General features: G+C 39.9%; 1 protein-coding gene across 7 annotated transcripts in view; it reads right to left on the bottom strand.

Moving 5' to 3' along the window:
• The window catches only part of PTPDC1 (protein tyrosine phosphatase domain containing 1), a 73,522-nt gene that overhangs the window by 43,028 nt on the left and 11,476 nt on the right, over positions 1-19,018 (bottom strand). For 4 of the 7 annotated variants that reach the window (XM_044940303.2, XM_044940306.2, XM_044940307.2 and 1 more), the window contains one exon: positions 7,042-7,129. The exons of 1 other annotated variant lie outside the window; for it this stretch is intronic. In XM_044940303.2, the coding sequence (XP_044796238.2) occupies positions 7,042-7,129 (88 nt within the window). Of the gene's footprint in view, positions 1-7,041; positions 7,130-10,747; positions 11,401-19,018 lie in introns of those variants that run through there. 2 more of the 7 variants (XM_044940309.2, XM_044940308.2) reach the window with 2 other exon arrangements.

Genomic DNA, 19,018 nt, shown 5'->3' with positions numbered 1-19,018 from the left:
CGTGGCCCTACCCACCATTGGGCCAGGACCCAGCTTCACCCAGCAGTAGGCAGGCACCAGGCCTTCCCCCCAGGAAGCCTGCACTAGTCTCTAGAACAGCTTCACTTACCACAAGGAGCAGACACCAGATCAAAGGAAACAATAATCCTGCAGCTTGCAGATCCAGGACACCCACAGAAGGCCAGACCATACCTTGGGAGCAGCTGGGCTCTGGCTGTGTCCACTACCAGGCCAACACAAGCTTCAGGACATCTCAGACTCCATAACCAAGTCCAGGAACCAACCCGCCCACCCCTACCACCAACTACCTGAAACAAGTTCTGGGATCCCTGGTCCTATAATTGGACTCCAGGAACTGGCTCTGCCTACCAGTAGACCAGCACTAACCACAGGATCTGGCTTTAACAACCAGTGGCCAAGCAACAGCCCTGGAGTCTTCGGGACCTGGTTTCTGCCACCAGTGAGCCAGCACTAGCCGTGAGGCTCCCTAGGGTTCTGTAGCCAGCTGCCTTGTGACCAGACCTTGTGCTGTCTTGCTAAACAGCAACCAGCAGCATTTGGACAATGCAGGGTCTGAAAGCCAAATGGGCTAGGGGCCAATCAAGCCTACAAGACTGTACATATAGCCCCCATAACAGAAGAACCCACACACCCATCTCAGGGAGAAACCCTAGAGCATCTAGCTTAGACGACAAGAGACAAATGCACTGCTGAGACACATAGGACATCTCCCACAGGCCACTTCTCACAGGTCAAGAAACATAACTAACTTACCACATGCATGAAAATACAAATAACAACTTACACCAAGGGAGATGGCAAAGGAAAATGTTCCAGATGAAGGAACAAGATAAAACTCCAGAAGAAAAACTAAGTAAAGTGGAGACAGTCAATCTATTCAAGAAATAGTTCAGAGGAACAATCCTAAAGATGATGGAAGAACTTGGGAGAAGAATGTATGCACAGAGTGATAAGTCAGAAGTTTTTAAACAAAGTCTTAAAAAATATAAAGAGTGACCAAACACAGTTAAAGAATGTAGTAGTTGAAACGTACACTAAAAGAATTTAATAGCAGACTAAATGATACAGAGGAATGGATCAGCAAGCTAGAAGACAAATGGTGGAAATCACTGACTCTGAACAGAAAAAAGAATAAAAAGAAAAGAGGGCAATTAAAGAGATCTCTGAGACAACATCAAGTGCAATGATATTTGCATTATAGAGGTCCCAGAAGAAGACAGAGAGAGAAAAGGCCTGAGACGATACCTGAAGATATGATAGCTGAAAACTTTCCTAACCTGGGAAAGGAAAACACTCACTCAAGTCTAAGAAGTGCAGAGTCCCACCAGGATTATTCCAGAGGAAAACACCAAGCAAGACATATTGCAATCAAAATGACAAAAGTTAAAAAGAGAATATTAAAAGTAGCAAGGAAAAAGCAACAAGTTATATAAAAAGGAACTCTCATAAGTTTATCAGCTGATTTTTTAGCAGAAATTCTGCAGGCCAAAAAGGAGTGGCAGGAGGTACTTAATGTGATGAAAGGGAAAAATCTACAACCAAGAATACTCAGCAAGGCTCTTGTTCAGATTTGATGGAGAAATCAAGGGTTTTACAGACAAGCAAAAGCTAAAAGCTAACTTTTAATTTAAAAGTTAAATGTAAACTGACTGAATGCTCCAAGCAAAAGACACAAAGTCCCTGAGTGGAAACAAAAACAAGTTCCATAAATATGATGCCTACAAGAGACTCACTTGAGATCTAGAGACAGATACAGACTAAAATGGGACAGGAAAAGTTATTTCAGGAAGATGGAAATCAAAAGAAAGCTGGAGTAGCAATACTTATACTGTTACAACAAAGAACACAATGATCCAGGGAACAAACCAAGAAGAAGATTTACAAATTGTAAATATATGTATTCAACATAGGAGCACCTAAATATATAAAGCAAATATGAATATACATAAAGGAAGAAATTTACAGTATCACAGAAATACTAAGGGACTTTAAATCCACACATCAATGGTAACAACACTTACATAAGGGTATAAGATTAGATATCAATTACAAGAAAAATAAAGCTGTAAAAAACACAAACAAATAGAGGCTAAACAAAACACTTCTAAATAATCAAGCGCTCACTCAGCAAGCGAAACTACAAAAATGATGAAAACACAACATGTAGAATGGGAAAATAACTGCAAATGAAGCAACTGATAAAGGATTAATTTCTAAGACATATAAGCAGCTCATGACAGCTCAATATCAGAAAAATAAACAACCCAAACAAAAAATGGGCAGAAAACCTAAACAGGTATTTCTCCAAAGAAGACATACAGATGGCCTATAAACACAAGCTGCTGCTGCTGCTAAGTTGCTTCCGTAGTGTCCAACTCTGTGCGACCCCATAGACGGCAGCCCACCAGGCTTCCCCGTCCCTGGGATTCTCCAGGCAAGAATACTGGAGTGGGTTGCCATTTCCTTCTCCAATGCATGAAAGTGAAAAGTGAAAGTGAAGTTGCTCAGTCGTGTCCGACTCTTCGCAACCCCATGGACTGCAGCCTACCAGGCTCCTCCGTCCATGGGATTTTCTAGGCAAAAGTACTGGAGTGGGGTGCCATTGCCTTCTCCGATAAACACATGAAAGATGCTCAAAATGGCTTATTATTAGAGAAATGTAAAGCAAAACTACAATGAGGTATCATCTAACACCAGTCAGAATCAGTTCAGTTCAATCGCTCAGTCATGTCCGACTCTTTGCAACCCCATGGACTGCTGCACACCAGGCCTCCCTGTCCATCACCAACTCCCAAAGCTTACTCAAACTCATGTCCAATGAGTCAGTGATGCCATCCAACCATCTCATTCTCTGCTGTCCCCTTCTCCTCCTGCCCTCAATCTTTCCCAGCATCAGGGTCTTTTCAAATGAGTCAGTTCTTCACATCAGGTGGCCAAAGTATTGGAGTTTCAGCTTCAACATCAGTCCTTCCAATGAATATTCAGGACTGATTTCTGTTAGGATAGACTGGTTGGATCTCCTTGCAGTCCAAGGGACTCTCAAGAGTCTTCTCCAACACCACAGTTCAAAAGCATCAATTCTTTGTTGCTCAGCTTTCTTTAAAGCCAACTCTCACATCCACACATGACTACTGGAAAAACCATAGCCTTGATTAGATGGACCTTTGTTGGCAAAGTAATGTCTCTGCTTTTTAATATGTTGTCTAGGTTGCTCATAACTTTTCTTCCAAGGAGCAAGCATCTTTTAATTTCAGGGCTGCAAATGGCACCCCACTCCAGTACTCTTGCCTGGAAAATCCCATGGACCGAGGAGCCTGGTAGGCTGCAGTCCATGGGGTTGCTAAGAGTCAGACACACTGAGCAACTTCACTTTCACTTTTCACTTTCATGCATTGGAGAAGGAAATGGCAACCCACTCCAGTATTCTTGCCTGGAGAATCCCAGGGACGGGGGAGCCTGGTGGGCTGCCGTCTATGGGGTCGCACAGAGTTGGACATGACTGAAGCGACTTAGCAGCAGCAGCAATCACCATCTGCAGTGATTTTGGAGCCCCTCAAAATAAAGTCTCTCACTGTTTCCATTGTTTTCCCATCTATCTGCCATGAAGTGATGGGGCTGGATGCCATGATCTTAGTTTTCTGAATGTTGAGGTTTAAGCCATCTTTTTCACTCTCCTCTTTCACTTTCATCATGAGGCTTTTTAGTTCTTCTTCACTTTCTGCCATAAGGGTGGTGTCATCTGCATATCTGAGGTTATTGATAGTTCTCCCGGCAAACTTGATTCCAGATTGTGCTTCATCCAGCCCAGCATTTCTCATGATATACTCTACATATAAGTTAAATAAACAGGGTGACAATATACAGCCTTGACGTACTCCTTTCCCTATTTGGAACTGGGCTGTTGTTCCATGTCCAGTCCTAACTGTTGCTTCCTGGCCTACATATAGGTTTCTCAAGAGGCAGGTCAGGTGGTCTGGTATTCTCATCTCTTTCAGATTTTCCAGAGTTTGTTGTGATCCACACAGTCAAAGGCTTTGGCATAGTCAATAAAGCAGAAGTAGATGTTTTTCTGGAACTCTCTTGCTTCTTTGATGATCCAACGGATGTTGGCAATTTAATCTCTGGTTCCTCTGCCTTTTCTAAATCCAGCTTGAACATCTGCAAGTTTGCAGTTCACACATTGTTGAAACCTGGCTTAGAGAATTTTGAACATTACTTTGCTAGCACGTGAGATGAGTGCAACTGTGTGGTACTCTGAGCATTCTTTGGCATTGTCCACCTTAGGGACTGGAATGAAAACTGACCTTTTCCAGTCCTGTGGCCACTGCTGAGTTTTCCAAATTTGCTGGCATACTGAATGCAGCACTTTCACAGAATCATCTTTTAGGATTTGAAATACTTCAACTGGAATTCCATTACCTCCACTAGCTTTGTTTATAGTGATGCTTCCTAAGGCCCATTTGACTTCACATTCCAGCATGTCTGGCTCTAGGTGAGTGATCACACTATTGTGATTATCTGGGTCAGGAAGCCCCTTTTTTGTATTCCTGCCACCTCTTCTTAATATCTTCTGCTTCTGTTAGGTCCATACCATTTCTGTCGTTTATTGAGCCCATCTTTGCATGAAATGTTCCCTTGGTATCTCTAATTTCTTGAAGAGATCTCTAGTCTTTCCCATTCTATTGCTTTCCTCTATTTCTTTGCATTGATCACTGAAGAAATCTTTCTATCTCTCCTTGCTATTCTTTGCAACTCTGCATTCAGTTCAGTTCAGTTCAGTTGCTCAGTCCTGTCCGACTCTTTGTGACCCCATGAAGTGCAGCACACCAGGCCTCCCTGTCCATCACCAACTCCCAGAGGCCACCCAAACCCATGTCCATTGAGTCAGTGATGCCATTCAACCATCTCATCCTCTGTCATCCCCTTCTCCTCCTGCCCTCAATCTTTCCCAGCATCAGGGTCTTTTCCAATGAGTCAGCTCATGACATCAGGTGGCCAAAGTATTGGAGTTTCAGCTTCAACATCAGTCCTTCCAATGGACACCCAAGACTGATCTCCTTTAGGATGGACTGGTTGGATCTCCTTGCAGTCCAAGGGACTCTCAAGAGTCTTTTCCAACACCACAGTTCAAAGCATCAATTCTTCAGCACTCAGCTTTCTTTATAGTCCAACTCTCACATCCATACATGACCACTGTAAAAACATAGCCTTGACTAGATAGACCTTTCTTGACAAAGTAATGCAAATGGGTATATCTTTCTTTTTCTCCTTTGCCTTTTGCTTCTATTCTTTTCTCAGCTATTTATAATTCCTCCTCAAACAACCACTGTCCATTTCTTTTTCTTGGGGATGTTCTTGATCACTGCCCCCTGTACAATGTCGCGAACCTCCGTCCATAGTTCTTCAGGCACTCTGTCTAACAGATCTAATCCCTTGAATCTATTTGTCACTTCCACTGTATAATCGTAAGGAATTTGATTTAGGTCATACATAAATGGTCTAGTGGTTTTACCTACTTTCTTCAATTTAGGTCTGAATCTGGCAATAAGAAGTTCATGATCTGAGTCACACTCAGCTCCGGGTCTTGCTTTTGCTGACTGTATAGAGCTTTTGAAACTTTGGCTGAAAATAATATAATCAATCTGATTTCAGTATTGTCCATCTGGTGATGTCCATGTGTAGTCTTCTCTTGTGTTGTTGGAAGAGGGTGTTTGCTATGACCAGTGCATTCTCTTGGCAAAAACCAATCAGAATGGTCATTATCAAAAAGTCTACAAACCTTAAATGTTAGAGAGGATATGCAGAAAAGGGAACCCTCCTGCAAAGCTGGTGGAAAAGTAAACTGATACAGCCATTATGGAGATTTCTTAAGAAGCTAGGAATAAATCTACCATATGACCCAGCACTCCCACTACTGGGAATATACCCTGATAAAACCACAATTCAAAAAGACACACGTAACTCAGTGTTCATTGCAACACTACTTACAATAGCCAGGACACAGAAGGAACCTAGATGTCCATCAACAGATGAATGGATAAAGAAGATGTACATATATACAATGGTTTATTAAGCCATAGAAATAAATGGGCTTCCCTGGCGGCTCAGCTGGTAAAGAATCCACCTGCAATGCGTGAGACCTGGGTTCCATCCCTGGGTTGGGAAGATCCCCTGGAGATGGGAACGGCTATCCACCCCAGTATTCTGGCCTGGAGAATTCCATGGACTATATATATATAGTCCATGCTGCTGCTAAGTCGCTTCAGTCGTGTCTGACTCTGTGCGACCCCATAGACGGCAGCCCACTAGGCTCCCCCGTCCCTGGGATTCTCCAGGCAAGAATACTGGAGTGGGGTGCCATTTCCTTCTCCAATGCATGAAAGTGAAAAGTGAAAGTGAAGTTGCGCAGTTGTGTCCAACTCTTAGCGACCCCATGGACTGCAGCCTACCAGGCTCCTCGGTCCATGGGATTTTCCAGGCAAGAGTACTGGAGTGGGGTGCCATTGCCTAGGGTCATGAATTTGAGTTAGTGGTAGTGAGGCAGATGAACTTAGAGCTTGTTATACAGAGTGAAGTAAGTCAATACATATCATATAGTAAATGTATATATACAGAATTTAGGAAAATGATACTGATGAACCTATCTGCATGGGAGTAATGGAGACACAGATGTAGAGAATGGACTTGTGGAGATAGTGGGGAAGAATAGGGTGGGACGAATGGAGACAGTAGCATTGACATATATACACTATCATGGGTAAAACACATAGCTGGTGGAAGTTGCTATAGAACACAGAGAGCCCAGCCCGGTGCTCTGTGATGACCTGGTAGGGTGGGATGGGGGAGGGGAGGGAGGCTCAAGAGGGAGGTGATATATGTATAATTATGGCTTATTCAAGTTGTTGTATGGCAGAAACCAACACAAGATTATAAAGCAATTTTCCTCCAATTAAAAAATAAATTTAAGAAAAAATAAAATAAAATAAAGTATAATTTAATAAGGAAAAAAAGAACTATTACCTTTCATATTTGCAGCATATCCACTGTTATTCACCAATGTAGAATATGGTAGTTCATTTTGAGGCAAGGCTCCTGCAGCCATGGTAGTCTGTTGGGGGGAAAAGATTACTTTTTGAAGTTTTGCCTATGGAATATTTATTTGCTAATCACCTAAAATGTGCTAGTCTTCTACTGTCTAATATAGCAGTCATTAGCTAAGTGGTTACTGAGCATTTAAAATGTGGTTAGTATAGATCTGAGATATGCTATAGATATAAACTACAAGATTTTGGAGAATGGCACAAAAAAATGTAAAATATTTAATTTTTTACACTGATTTTACATTTAAATATTTTAAAATATATTAGGTTAAATAAATTATTAAAATTATTTTTCTGATTCTTTTTGTTGTTACTGGAGAATCCAAATTTGAATATGTGGCTCATATAATATTCTACTGGACAGTGCTGTGCTAGACTGTAAGGAAATGATAGAAAAAAACAAGATCTACTCTTCCTGTACATTTATAGACTGTTGGGAAGATAAGATGTAGACACAAATAATGCTAACATGTGCTAAGTGTCACAAGGCAGTGTGGGACAAGCAAGAGGGCTGCCCAATTTGAGGGCAGGTATAATGCTTAAAAAAGGAATTTGTACTTAAACTAGGCTCAAGGGGTAACATTTATTGTGGACACGATGGTACACTAGACAATTAAACAGAATCCCTCCTTCTTTACTAATTCAATTCAGTGAGAGTTACTGAATTTATGACTTTACAGTTAACAGTATTCATCTATCTCATGGTAAATTATATGGCTAAGTAACCATTATGTTGCTATGGTTTCCACTGAGGAAAGTTAAGTAAATCTTTTAACGTGTCAAAAAGCAAAAATCGTCCCTTTTCTGAAGCCCCTATTATGTGTCAGATTGTGAAATAAACAAAACACATATTGATTTCTGCTCCCTGGTTCCTGACACAGAGCAACTAGACACCTGTAAATTCCTAAGTGATAAGGACTCTAGGAGACTCTTTGTTCTAGTTCTAATGGGGTAACTCTTAACTCTAGTTGGGCTACTGGATGGCTCCTGGATGGGGGCTGGTCACCAGAAAGCCATGATTAGAAACTTGGAATTTTCTAGAAGGGGAGAGTTAACTGCGATACAGCATAAAGTCACATACAGTATTAAAGTTTTTTCCTAAATAACGATCTTAATATTTTTCTTTGAAAAGCCATGTTTATTGTTTGAGCATCAATGACTAGGGGGTCAAAGACTAATTTTTATGTGATTGTTAATTTTTAAAAAATGCTTTAAAAATCTGTTGAAAATTTTGGCATCAATAAACTAAGTGGTAATTAACACACACACACAGAAGTCACTCAGTCGTGTCCGACTCTCTGCGACCCCATGGATTGTAGCCCACCAGGCTCCTTGGTCCATGGGATTTTCCAGGCATGAATACTAGAGTGGGTTACCGTTTCCTTCTCCAGGGGATCTTCCTGACCCAGGGATTGAACCCGGGTCTCCCGCATTGTAGGCAGACGCTTTACCGTCTGAGCCACCAGGGAAGCCCCAAATGGTAATTAAATACAGTCTTAATATTTTCCTTGGAGCATTTATTTTTGTGGGGAAAAAAAAAAGCACTTCACAAATTTCAGTGACCCTCTGACAATTTCAAATTCACTAAAATTTTATTTCTAAAATCAAGTTTTATATGTTCAATAGGTATAAAATTTTCAAGTCCTACTTGATGAAACGGTCTCCCTTCAAAAGAAATACAGAAATTAAAATCATAGATGTATTCTACCATGAAAGATAAAAGAAATTCCTGCAATATTCATATCACAAATCTGGTATCATACTAATTAATATGAAATTTATAATGTACATAATATTTCAAACAAATATTAGACAAAGACAAGAAGTCAATAGACTAATGGAACAAGTTGTTCCAGGAAACTCATTAGCAAAAATTTAATTTAAAAGAATACCCACTAAGATCAGATTTACAATATTTTTACCATATTACTTTTCAAAATTCTGGACCTTTAAAACATTTTGATCCCCAAAATACAATTATCACCATTTTAGAACCATGGGATTTTTAGAGCAGTCAGAATTGTTCGGTAGATGAGGAGTTATGAAGCATGTCCCAGGTGATCCAGCATGTGGTGACAAGACAGACCTAGCTGTCACTTTTTCTGTTAAGTCTTTCCTGAAGCCACCCTAAGCTCTTCAGCTGTGATGTAATAAAATGTGACTACTGGACTGGCTCCCCTGCACACCATGGGGTCTCAAGAGGAGAAGCCATGACTTGCTCTTCTCTGATGTAAGGGACACATTCACTGCATACATATCTCTTGAGGTGAAATGGCATATTAGACTGACTTTCATGGATCTAACACCTAAAACCCATTGAAAACATGGTCCAGTGGTTAAGACTCCACACTTTCAATGTAGGGGAAGGGGTTTGATCCCTGGTCTGGAAATTAAGATCCCATGTCACTAAGAGTCGGATACAACTGAGCGACTTCACTTTCATGCATTGGAGAAGGAAATGGCAACCCACTCCAGTGTTCTTGCCTGGAGAATCCCAGGAAAGGGGGAGCCTGGTGGGCTGCCATCTATGGGGTCACACAGAGTTGGACACGACTGAAGTGACTTAGCATGCTGCACAGAGTGGCCAAAGAAACAACCCCCAAAATGGCTTTAAATAGTGTTGAATTAATCTTATCCCTTTGGGTAGTAAAAAAGTACAAATAAGATTGTGGACTGTATTAAAACTTTCTTCTCAACTTGGCCCTCAGAAACTCAAATTTGTGAGGAACCTCAGAAGTCCTCTATTAGAATCCTAACCCATACGAGCATTCTCTCCACAATGTCCTTGAAAAGTAGCAGTGACATCATCACATAATTCTAGTAAAAAACTCTTTTTATGTGGCTACTCTGTAAATATCTGCTCTGAGACCACACAGAATAATAAACCCTTTGTTCCACATATCTAAAGCTGGCTGGCGATCATGTACTCTCGCATTACATCTTCCCAAACTATCCACCCGCAGATCTTCTCCTCCACATTTTTCATATGCAATGGTTCTAGACCTCATAGACATGGATGCCCTTTCTATTTAAATTCTATAGTTATTCATATCCTAGTACCCAGAGCTGAGATCTAACCCTTAGATGGGCTGTAATCATCAAAAATTAAAACAATCAGCTCCTCTGTCTGCACAGTGTATGTGGTTTACCATCACATTAGTGTTTTCAGAAGTCCCAAGACACATCAAGATACAATAGGTTTTTTAAAAAAGGCTAAAAATGATTTGCAATACATTTTGAGGTTAAAAAATGGACATTCAAACACAGATAATTAAGCATATATAAAAGTTTACAAAGAAATAAATGGTACAGAATGAAAAGTCTCCATTCTTATCTCCCAGCCCAACTTTTACTCCCCAGAGGTAAAAAATGTAAACACTGGGTTTAGTTCTTCCAGGGGAAATGACTACATGTATACTTCTGGTTATTATTTTATCATCTTTAAAATGATTCACCAAAACGAGAAAACTGGCTCATTTACTTTACCTACCTTCCACCATGCCAAATCTTTCTCCACCAAACATACCAAAACATTTTTAATTCTTCTGATTATCTTTGTAATTTTAAGTAACATCGTTTAACCATATTTTATTCTATCAACTTTAAACAGTTTCTTGATTCCTTACCTTGTAAAATAAGAAAAGTAGTTTTATCCATACTATTCCATTTCATCTTTCCCCTCCACTTCCAAGTTCTGCTACTTCATTTCCTTTTAAAAAAAAACAATTTTTTAATTTTAAGCTTTAGCTAATTAAGATCTAGCTAAAGCTTAAAAATTAAAAGTAATTGAAACAATGATATAGGTAGAAGAACTTGGAAGTGGAGGGGACCTATATAATTTTTTAAATGATTTTTAATTTTTACACTTTAGCTATATCTGCAACTGGGCATTCCTGGGGGGTCAGCAGTAAAGAATTCACCTGCCAATGCAGGAGACGCAGCTTTGATTCCTGAGTCAGGAAGAACCCCTGGAGATGGAAATGGCAACTCATTCCAGTATTCTTGCATGTAAAATTCCATGGTCAGAGGAGCCTAGTGGGCTACAGTCCATGGGATTGCAAAAGAGTCAGACATGATTTAGCAACTGAACAACAAAAAATACCTGTAATCAAGTTTTCCATGCCTTGTCTTCCATGCCTTGTCTATAGGCTTATTCTAATATGCAAGACAAAATACAAAATAATTATTTTTTGTGTTAGATATTATATACATGTATTGTGTATGCATGCATGCATGATAAGTCACTTTAGTTGCAAGTCTTTGCAACCCTATTCTCCAGACAAGAACACTGGAGTGGCTTGCCATTTCATTCTCCAGAGGCTTGATCCCACCCAGGGATTGAACCTGCATCTCTTATGTCTCCTGTATGGGCAGGCAGGTTCTTTACCACTAGCGCCACCTAGGAAGCCCATTTGTATCTGCAGGGCTATCAAAAGTATTCAGTGCAGATTCCCTTTCATTCTTCATGCAGTTGTTGATCACGTGCCTTCATCTAAACTCTAGTAGCTCAAGTACTAGTAGCTCTAGTACTGTTTAAACTCAGTTCCACTGGTTTACAAATTAAACAGCTTTCCTGTTTGCCTGAACAACCAGTCATCCTTTTATCCTGTTTTACTTAATCCTTCTTTCTCCACAAGGAAATCCTCATTACTTATTCAATAGGTCTCAATTACTCACTTTATTCCTGCCTCATTAGACTAGTTATCTGAAATTAGTATGGCAGCTCCACAGCTGCCTTCATTTTAGGCTAATTTAGCCCATTGCTTAAGGCCACAACTTTGTAAGGCTTCCACCTGCTGCTCTGGGTATCATGAGGCTTTTCTTCTCTGACTGGTGGGAACATGAACTATTTCCAACCCCGTGAATGCCCTGGAACTGTTCTGTCTACTTCTTCCTGTATCTTTCCCTAGTCTTGGGTAGTTTGTGCAGATCAGTACTCAGTCAAATACTCTAGGCCAGCAAAAACTTGAGGGTCCTCCACATGTTTCTATAGCCTCTCTTCATGCTACTCCCTTCTCTCCAACATACTACACTGCAAATTCTAGCCATCCTGGCTCTCTACACATCTCCAAGAAGGCTCTGTTTAGGTACTCCCCATACTGCAGCATGCAAACTGCTTCCAGGGAGGCAGCTGGTGCAACCTGAAGCTCACCACGTTTGCTTGTCCTCTCTCAAAGATCATGATTCCAAGCTGCCTGCTTTTCAATGTCCAAAACCATTTTTACATATTTTGTCTAGTTTTATAGTTATTTCAGGCAGGATGGTGATTCTGGTCTCTTGTTATTTCATCTTGGTTGGAAGCAGAAATACCCCTTGGCTCTCTTCAAATAACTCAAATCCAGGAGAACTCTGCAAAAGTGCTCATTTGTGCACTGACTCTCCATCAGTTCAGTTCAGTTCCGTTCAGTCGCTCAGTCGTGTCCAACTCTTTGCGACCCCATGAATCGCAGCATGCCAGGCCTCCCTGTCCATCACCAACTTCCGGAGTTTACCCAAACTCATGTCCATTGAGTCGGTGATGCCATCCATCCATCTCATCCTCTGTCATCCCCTTCTCCTCCTGCCCCCAATCCCTCTCAGAAGCAGGGTCTTTTCCAATGAGTCAACTCTTCGAATGAGGTGGCCAAAGTACTGGAGTTTCAGCTTTAGCATCAGTCCTTCCAATGAACACCCAGGAATGGTCTCCTTTAGGATGGACTGGTTGGATCTCCTTGCAGTCCAAGGGACTCTCAAGAGTCTTCTCCAACACCACGGTTCAGAAGCATCAATTCTTTGGCGCTCAGCCTTCTTCACAGTCCAACTCTCACATCCACACATGACCACTGGAAAAAACCATAGCCTTGACTAGACGGACCTTTGTTGACACAGTAATGTCTCTGCTTTTGAATATGCTATCTAGGTTGGTCATAGCTTTCCTTCCAAGGAGTAAGCATCTTTTAATTTCATGGCTGCAATCACCATCTGCAGTGATTTTGGAGCCCAAAAAATAAAGTCTGACACTGTTTCCCCATCTATTTCCCATGAAGTGACAGGACCAGATGCCATGATCTTCGTTTTCTGAATGTTGAGCTTTAAGCAAACTTTTTCACTCTCCTCTTTCATCAAGAGGCTTTTTAGTTCCTCTTCACTTTCTGCCATAAGGGTGGCATCATCTGCATATCTGAGGTTATTTATATTTCTCCCGACAATCTTGATTCCAGCTTGTGCTTCTTCCAGCCCAGTGTTTCTCATGATGTACACTGCATATAAGTTAAATAAGCAAGGTGACAATATACCGCCTTGACGTACTCCTTTTCCCATTTGGAACCAGTCTGTTGTTCCATGTCCAGTTCTAACTGTTGCTTCCTGACCTACATATTGGTTTCTCAAGAGGCAGGTCAGGTGGTCTGGTATTCCCATCACTACTTTCTCTTCCATCTTCTAGATACATAGTGATCTGCCAAAATTTATACATGTATTTTTGGGAGAGAATTTACGGGGATTGTATTAATAAGTGCCTGAGATATTAGAAGTATGGTATAGTCTTCCTAGACTCTCAAAGCACTAGCACTCCAACGTGCATCAGAATCACCTTGAGTGCTTATGGAAAATGCAGATTCTTTGGCCCATCCTCAAAATGATTTATTACAATTTCTATCATCAACTTACACTCCAGCTCATTCTGGTAAGAGGCTTTCTGCCACACTTAAAGAAATACAATCAAAATGATTAGATTCTACACAGCAATCATGATAAAAGCTTCTATGGCTAAAAAATTTAAGTTTGTATGGGGAAAAACAGATGCAAGCCTAAGTCTATGAGTGAACCTCTGCAACCTATATATTTTTATGTTCATGAGTAATAACACATACGCTTACTTAATGCCAAGCCCTGTTCCAAATGCTTTATATATCTCAACTCATAATATCCATGACAATGTTATTAGATGAGTATCACCATTATTTCCATTTTAAAAAATTATTTTAGTTTTAGAGCAGTTTTAGATACATAGCAAAACTGAGTAGAAGGTACAGAGATTTCCCCCTAAACCCCCGCCCTATTTCCCACATGCCCAGCCTCTCATTATCAACACCCTCCCACCAAAGTGGTACATGCGTTATAATAGAAGAACCTACACTGATACGTCATAATCATCCAGAGTCAATAGTTTACCTTAGGATTCACTCTTGGCATTGGACACTCTATGGAACTGGACAAATGTATGACATGCATAGGTTTCCCAGGTGGTGCTAGTGGTAAAGAACCCACCTGCCAATGCAAGAGACACCAGGAACCTAGATTTGATCCCTAGGTTGGAAAGAGCCCCTGGAGTAGGAAACAGCAACCCATTCCAGTATTCTTGCCTGGAGAATTCCATGGACAGAGGAGTGTGTGGGCTACAGTCTATGGGGTTGCCAAGAATCATGATATGTATCCATTATAGTATCATACACAGTACTGTATCTGCCCTAAAAATCCTCTATGCTCCACTTAGTTATACTCTATACCCCATCCCAGTAATAATTAATCTGTTCACTGTCTCCATACTTTGGCTTTTCCAGAATGCAATATAGTTGAAATCATACATTATGTAGCCTTTTCAGATTGGCTTTCACTTACTAATATACAATTAACATCTTCCATATCTTCATGGCTTGAAAGTGCATTTCTTTTTAGTACTGAATAATATTCCATTCTTTATATATACCATAGTTGATTCACTCACCTACTGAAGAACAACTTGGTTGTTACTGAGTTTTGGTACTTATGAATATAGTGGCTATAAACATCTGTGTACAGGTTTTTCTGTGGACAAAGGTTTTTCAGCTCCTTTGGGTAAACATCAAGGAGCATGATTGCTGGATTATACAGCAAGAACATGTTTAGTCTGTACATTATTTCTATTTTACAGATAGGAAACTAAGGCAAAGTCAAGTCAAAGAATTTGTCTGAAGTCATAGCTATTATCTGAACTGGGATTTGAGCTGGGATTTGAATTTACACAGTTCAGCTCCAGAGTTTGTGCTCTTAACCACTATACATACAGCTTTTCAATAATAAAGACAGACCTTAGTCTGCTACACTATGCATTGGAACTTAACTACACTGGATTCTGCACCATTTATAATTTCTTCCCTTTCAAGAAACTCTTCAGAGCTCCTTTCCACAGTAGTATTTTCAAATTTGTCTTGCTCTGTGCAGACAATCTGTCAATTCTTCCTTCCAAATTGTCATTCACTGCTATACCAAAGACAAGTATCAACAACACAGCCCTTCTACATATTTTAGGTTCCCCCCTCCCAACAGAAACAGAAAAGAGCTAAACATAATGTTACAAAATCTAAACATATTTTCAATAGAGTTGTTGGCACTTACTGGCTTTGTGATCTTAAGCACACTTACTAACAGCTCTGAGACTTACTATCTGCTCTCTAGAAGTTATAAAGATTACCTGAGAGCCAGTACACAGATCTAATTCCATACCTGATTGATAATACAGTCTGTTTTCAACACAGAAGCCAGAATGATCTTCACTTCAGATGGATCATGTCACCGTCCTCTTCAAAACCCTTCTAGTCACCCTATTCACATTTTAAACCAGCTCTCTTTCCCTGTTCCATTTTTCTCCTCAGGACTTGTAAAGAAAATATATCTAAGCACATTATATAATTTACTTATTTATCCCATTTACCATCTGCCTTTCTCTACCCAATGAAGTCATAGATTTTTGTCTTCTTTGTCAACTACTGCGTCTTAAAAGCCCAGAAAAGGGCCTGTTATGTAGTAGATGCTCAAAAATTTGTTGAATAAATATTGGGTTGGCCAAAGAGTTCAATCATTTGCAGTGTTGTTTGCTATTCAGTTGCTAAGTCATGCCCGACTTTTTGAGACTCAATGGAATGTAGCAACCTGTCCTTTACTATCTCCCACAGCTTGCTCAAATTCATGTTCACTGAGTCGGTGATACTATCTAACCATCTCGTCCTCTGCCGTCACCCTCTCCTCTTGCCTTCAACCTTTTCATTAGGGTCTTTTCCAGTGAGTCAGCTCTTTACAGCAGGTGGTCAAAGTAATGGAGCTTCAGCTTCAACATCAATCCTTCCAATGAATATTCAGGACTGATTTCCTTTAGGATTGACTGGCCTGATCTCCTTGCAGTCCAAAGGACTCTCAAGAGTCTTCTCCAACACCACAGTTCAAAAACATCAATTCTTTGACACTCAGTCTTCTTTATGGTCCAACTCTCACATCTGTACATGACTACTAGAAAAACCATAGCTTTGATTATATGGACCTTCTATATCGTTCTTTCTATATCAAACTATATTGTTCACAATATCTATAGAAAAGCCCAAATGAACTTTATGGTCAACCCAATATATACCACACCACCATCATTTAATCTCTCTGAACCTCAGCTTTTTCATCTGTAAAGGAGGAAGAGTAATCATGCTTTACTTATCTCAAGATTGTTGCTAAGAGCCTATCAAATAAATGATAGCACCACTACACAAATGCAAGAAATGGCATTCACTCTATCTTAACTTCCCTGATCACAGTGACATTTCCAACATCTTTTCAATTTGCAACCTGAAAAATTTGTGTTCCTCCTAATTCCCTAAGGAGTGTAGCTATTTTTTTTTTTTTTTTGCCAAATATGCATGATGACAATAAATTCAACCCTTAGCCCAAATTTTCTCCCCTTTAGGATGCTTTCCCTAATGCTAATTACACATTCTATTCACATCCCCTCATCATGAAGGGCTGACAAGATTTATCTAGTGGCTCAGATGCTATAAAAAATAGATTCTTAATACCACAGTATGTAGTATTTTGTCCTTAAAAGAATTAATGCACTCCTTATGACTCCTTATGTAGTAAAACAAAATAAAACCAAGTTTCTTTTAAACTCTAAGTCCTCAACTGTGAATCCCACCTCTGAGTCTGTATCCTCAACAAAACAACAACAAAAAACCCTAGAACTATATAAAATCCCCTTTCTCCTCAAATCACCTCTGGAGAACAGGCCGGCAACATTTAAGACACACCTTTTCTTTTTTTCAAATCCCTCCAGCCTTTCTAACTAGATAAGTCCTCAGGGAAATAACTTACGACTGCTTTGAATATACGTTATGTCTGGCAGTTTGCTATGAACCACACTGGCTTCTGTGATCTCACACCTTAAATACACCTTAGGGAAGGTCCCCAGCTCTCAGGAGACTAATCACAGATCAGAGAAAAACAACACTACAGTATCATTCTCAGTATTTCATCATTTGAAGAAATATGCTGTTTGGTTCAGACTGTTCACAAAACATACTATGATAAAACAGGTAAGATGTTAACAATAGGTGAAACTGGTTTTCATAAGCAAGGTTTCCATACTCTTTTCCACAACCAACCACATCTGACTGGTTATTCCTACAGGTTTCAACCATCTTCACATGAGTGCCACTACCACAGATACTTCTAAATTCATTTTAAAAAAAAGTCAACAAATCCTAATTCAACACTCATCAGAATCAATTGGAGGGCTTTCCTAAAAATCCAGACTAGTCAGCCCCACCTCAAGAATTTCCACTCTGTAGGTCTGGGTGGGGCTGAGAATCTGCCCTGTTAACTAGTTTTCAATGACCCTGATGCTTTGAGAACCAATGCATTAGGTAGGCAATCTGCATTTACCTAGCAGCACATATTCTATAGATTATTGTGAAAGTGTGTCTCCTGGGTTCTATTTAGCTGCCAGAAAAATAAAACTTTTTTTTTCTAACCCAATCTTCACAACCTCCTGAAATATGTTAAGAAGTTCTACATCATCAACCAGATCTAGAAAAAGACTCATGTTCCTGGGTGAGACCTGGGCATTAATGTTCCTATCAAAATTCTATTTTATTTTATTATTATTATTTTTGGCATGTATCATATTCTATTTATTTTTTAATTAAAATAATTTTTTGGCTGTGGCTCACAATTGCGGGATCTTAGTTCCCTGATCAGGGATTGAATGCCAGGCTATGGCATTGAAAAGGCTGAGCCCTAACCATTGGACCACCAGGGAATCCCCGATCATGGGTTTTTTTTTGTTTTTTTGTTTTTTTTTTTAATTTTTAAACTTTACATAATTGTATTAGTTTTGCCAAATATCAAAATGAATCCACCACAGGTATACATGTGTTCCCCATCCTGAACCCTCCTCCCTCCTCCCTCCCCATTCCATCCCTCTGGGTCATCCCAGTGCACCAGCCCCAAGCATCCAGTATCGTGCATCAAACCTGGACTGGCAACTCGTTTCATGCATGATATTTTACATGTTTAAATGCCATTCTCCCAAATCTTCCCACCCTCTCCCTCTCTCACAGAGTCCATAAGACTGTTCTATACATCAGTGTCTCTTTTGCTGTCTCGTACACAGGGTTATTGTTACCATCTTCCTAAATTCCATATATATGCGTTAATATACTGTACTGGTGTTTTTCTTTCTGGCTTACTTCACTCTACCAAACACATTACCTGGAATCAGGGCATTGCTATGCAGGTGGTATCAGCAAGAAAGATTCTCCTTATCAGTTATTTTTAGTAAAAAACAGCATACCACATCATTTTGCAGACCATAATTTGGATTCCTAACCAAAAGATGTTTAGTATCTGAATATTCTTTTTAGTAAGTATATAAACACTGTGGTCATATAATTACATCCACCTTTAAATACACATACTGTGACACTGTTTAGAATTTTTAAAATAAATTGCAGCTAGTTCAACATGAAAAACTTAAAATAGTAGATACAGCAGAGTTTACTACTCACCTTACTATCTCATTTACAGACTGAGAAGGATAACAAGATTTTACATCTTTTACATTCCTGAACTACTTCTCAAAGAAAATACTATTCTGTGAAACATATTTGAAACACTTG

This window comes from Bubalus bubalis, chromosome 3, assembly GCF_019923935.1.
Source record: "Bubalus bubalis isolate 160015118507 breed Murrah chromosome 3, NDDB_SH_1, whole genome shotgun sequence".
Lineage (NCBI taxonomy): Eukaryota > Metazoa > Chordata > Mammalia > Artiodactyla > Bovidae > Bubalus > Bubalus bubalis.
This window is presented reverse-complemented; position numbering and strand designations above follow the sequence as displayed.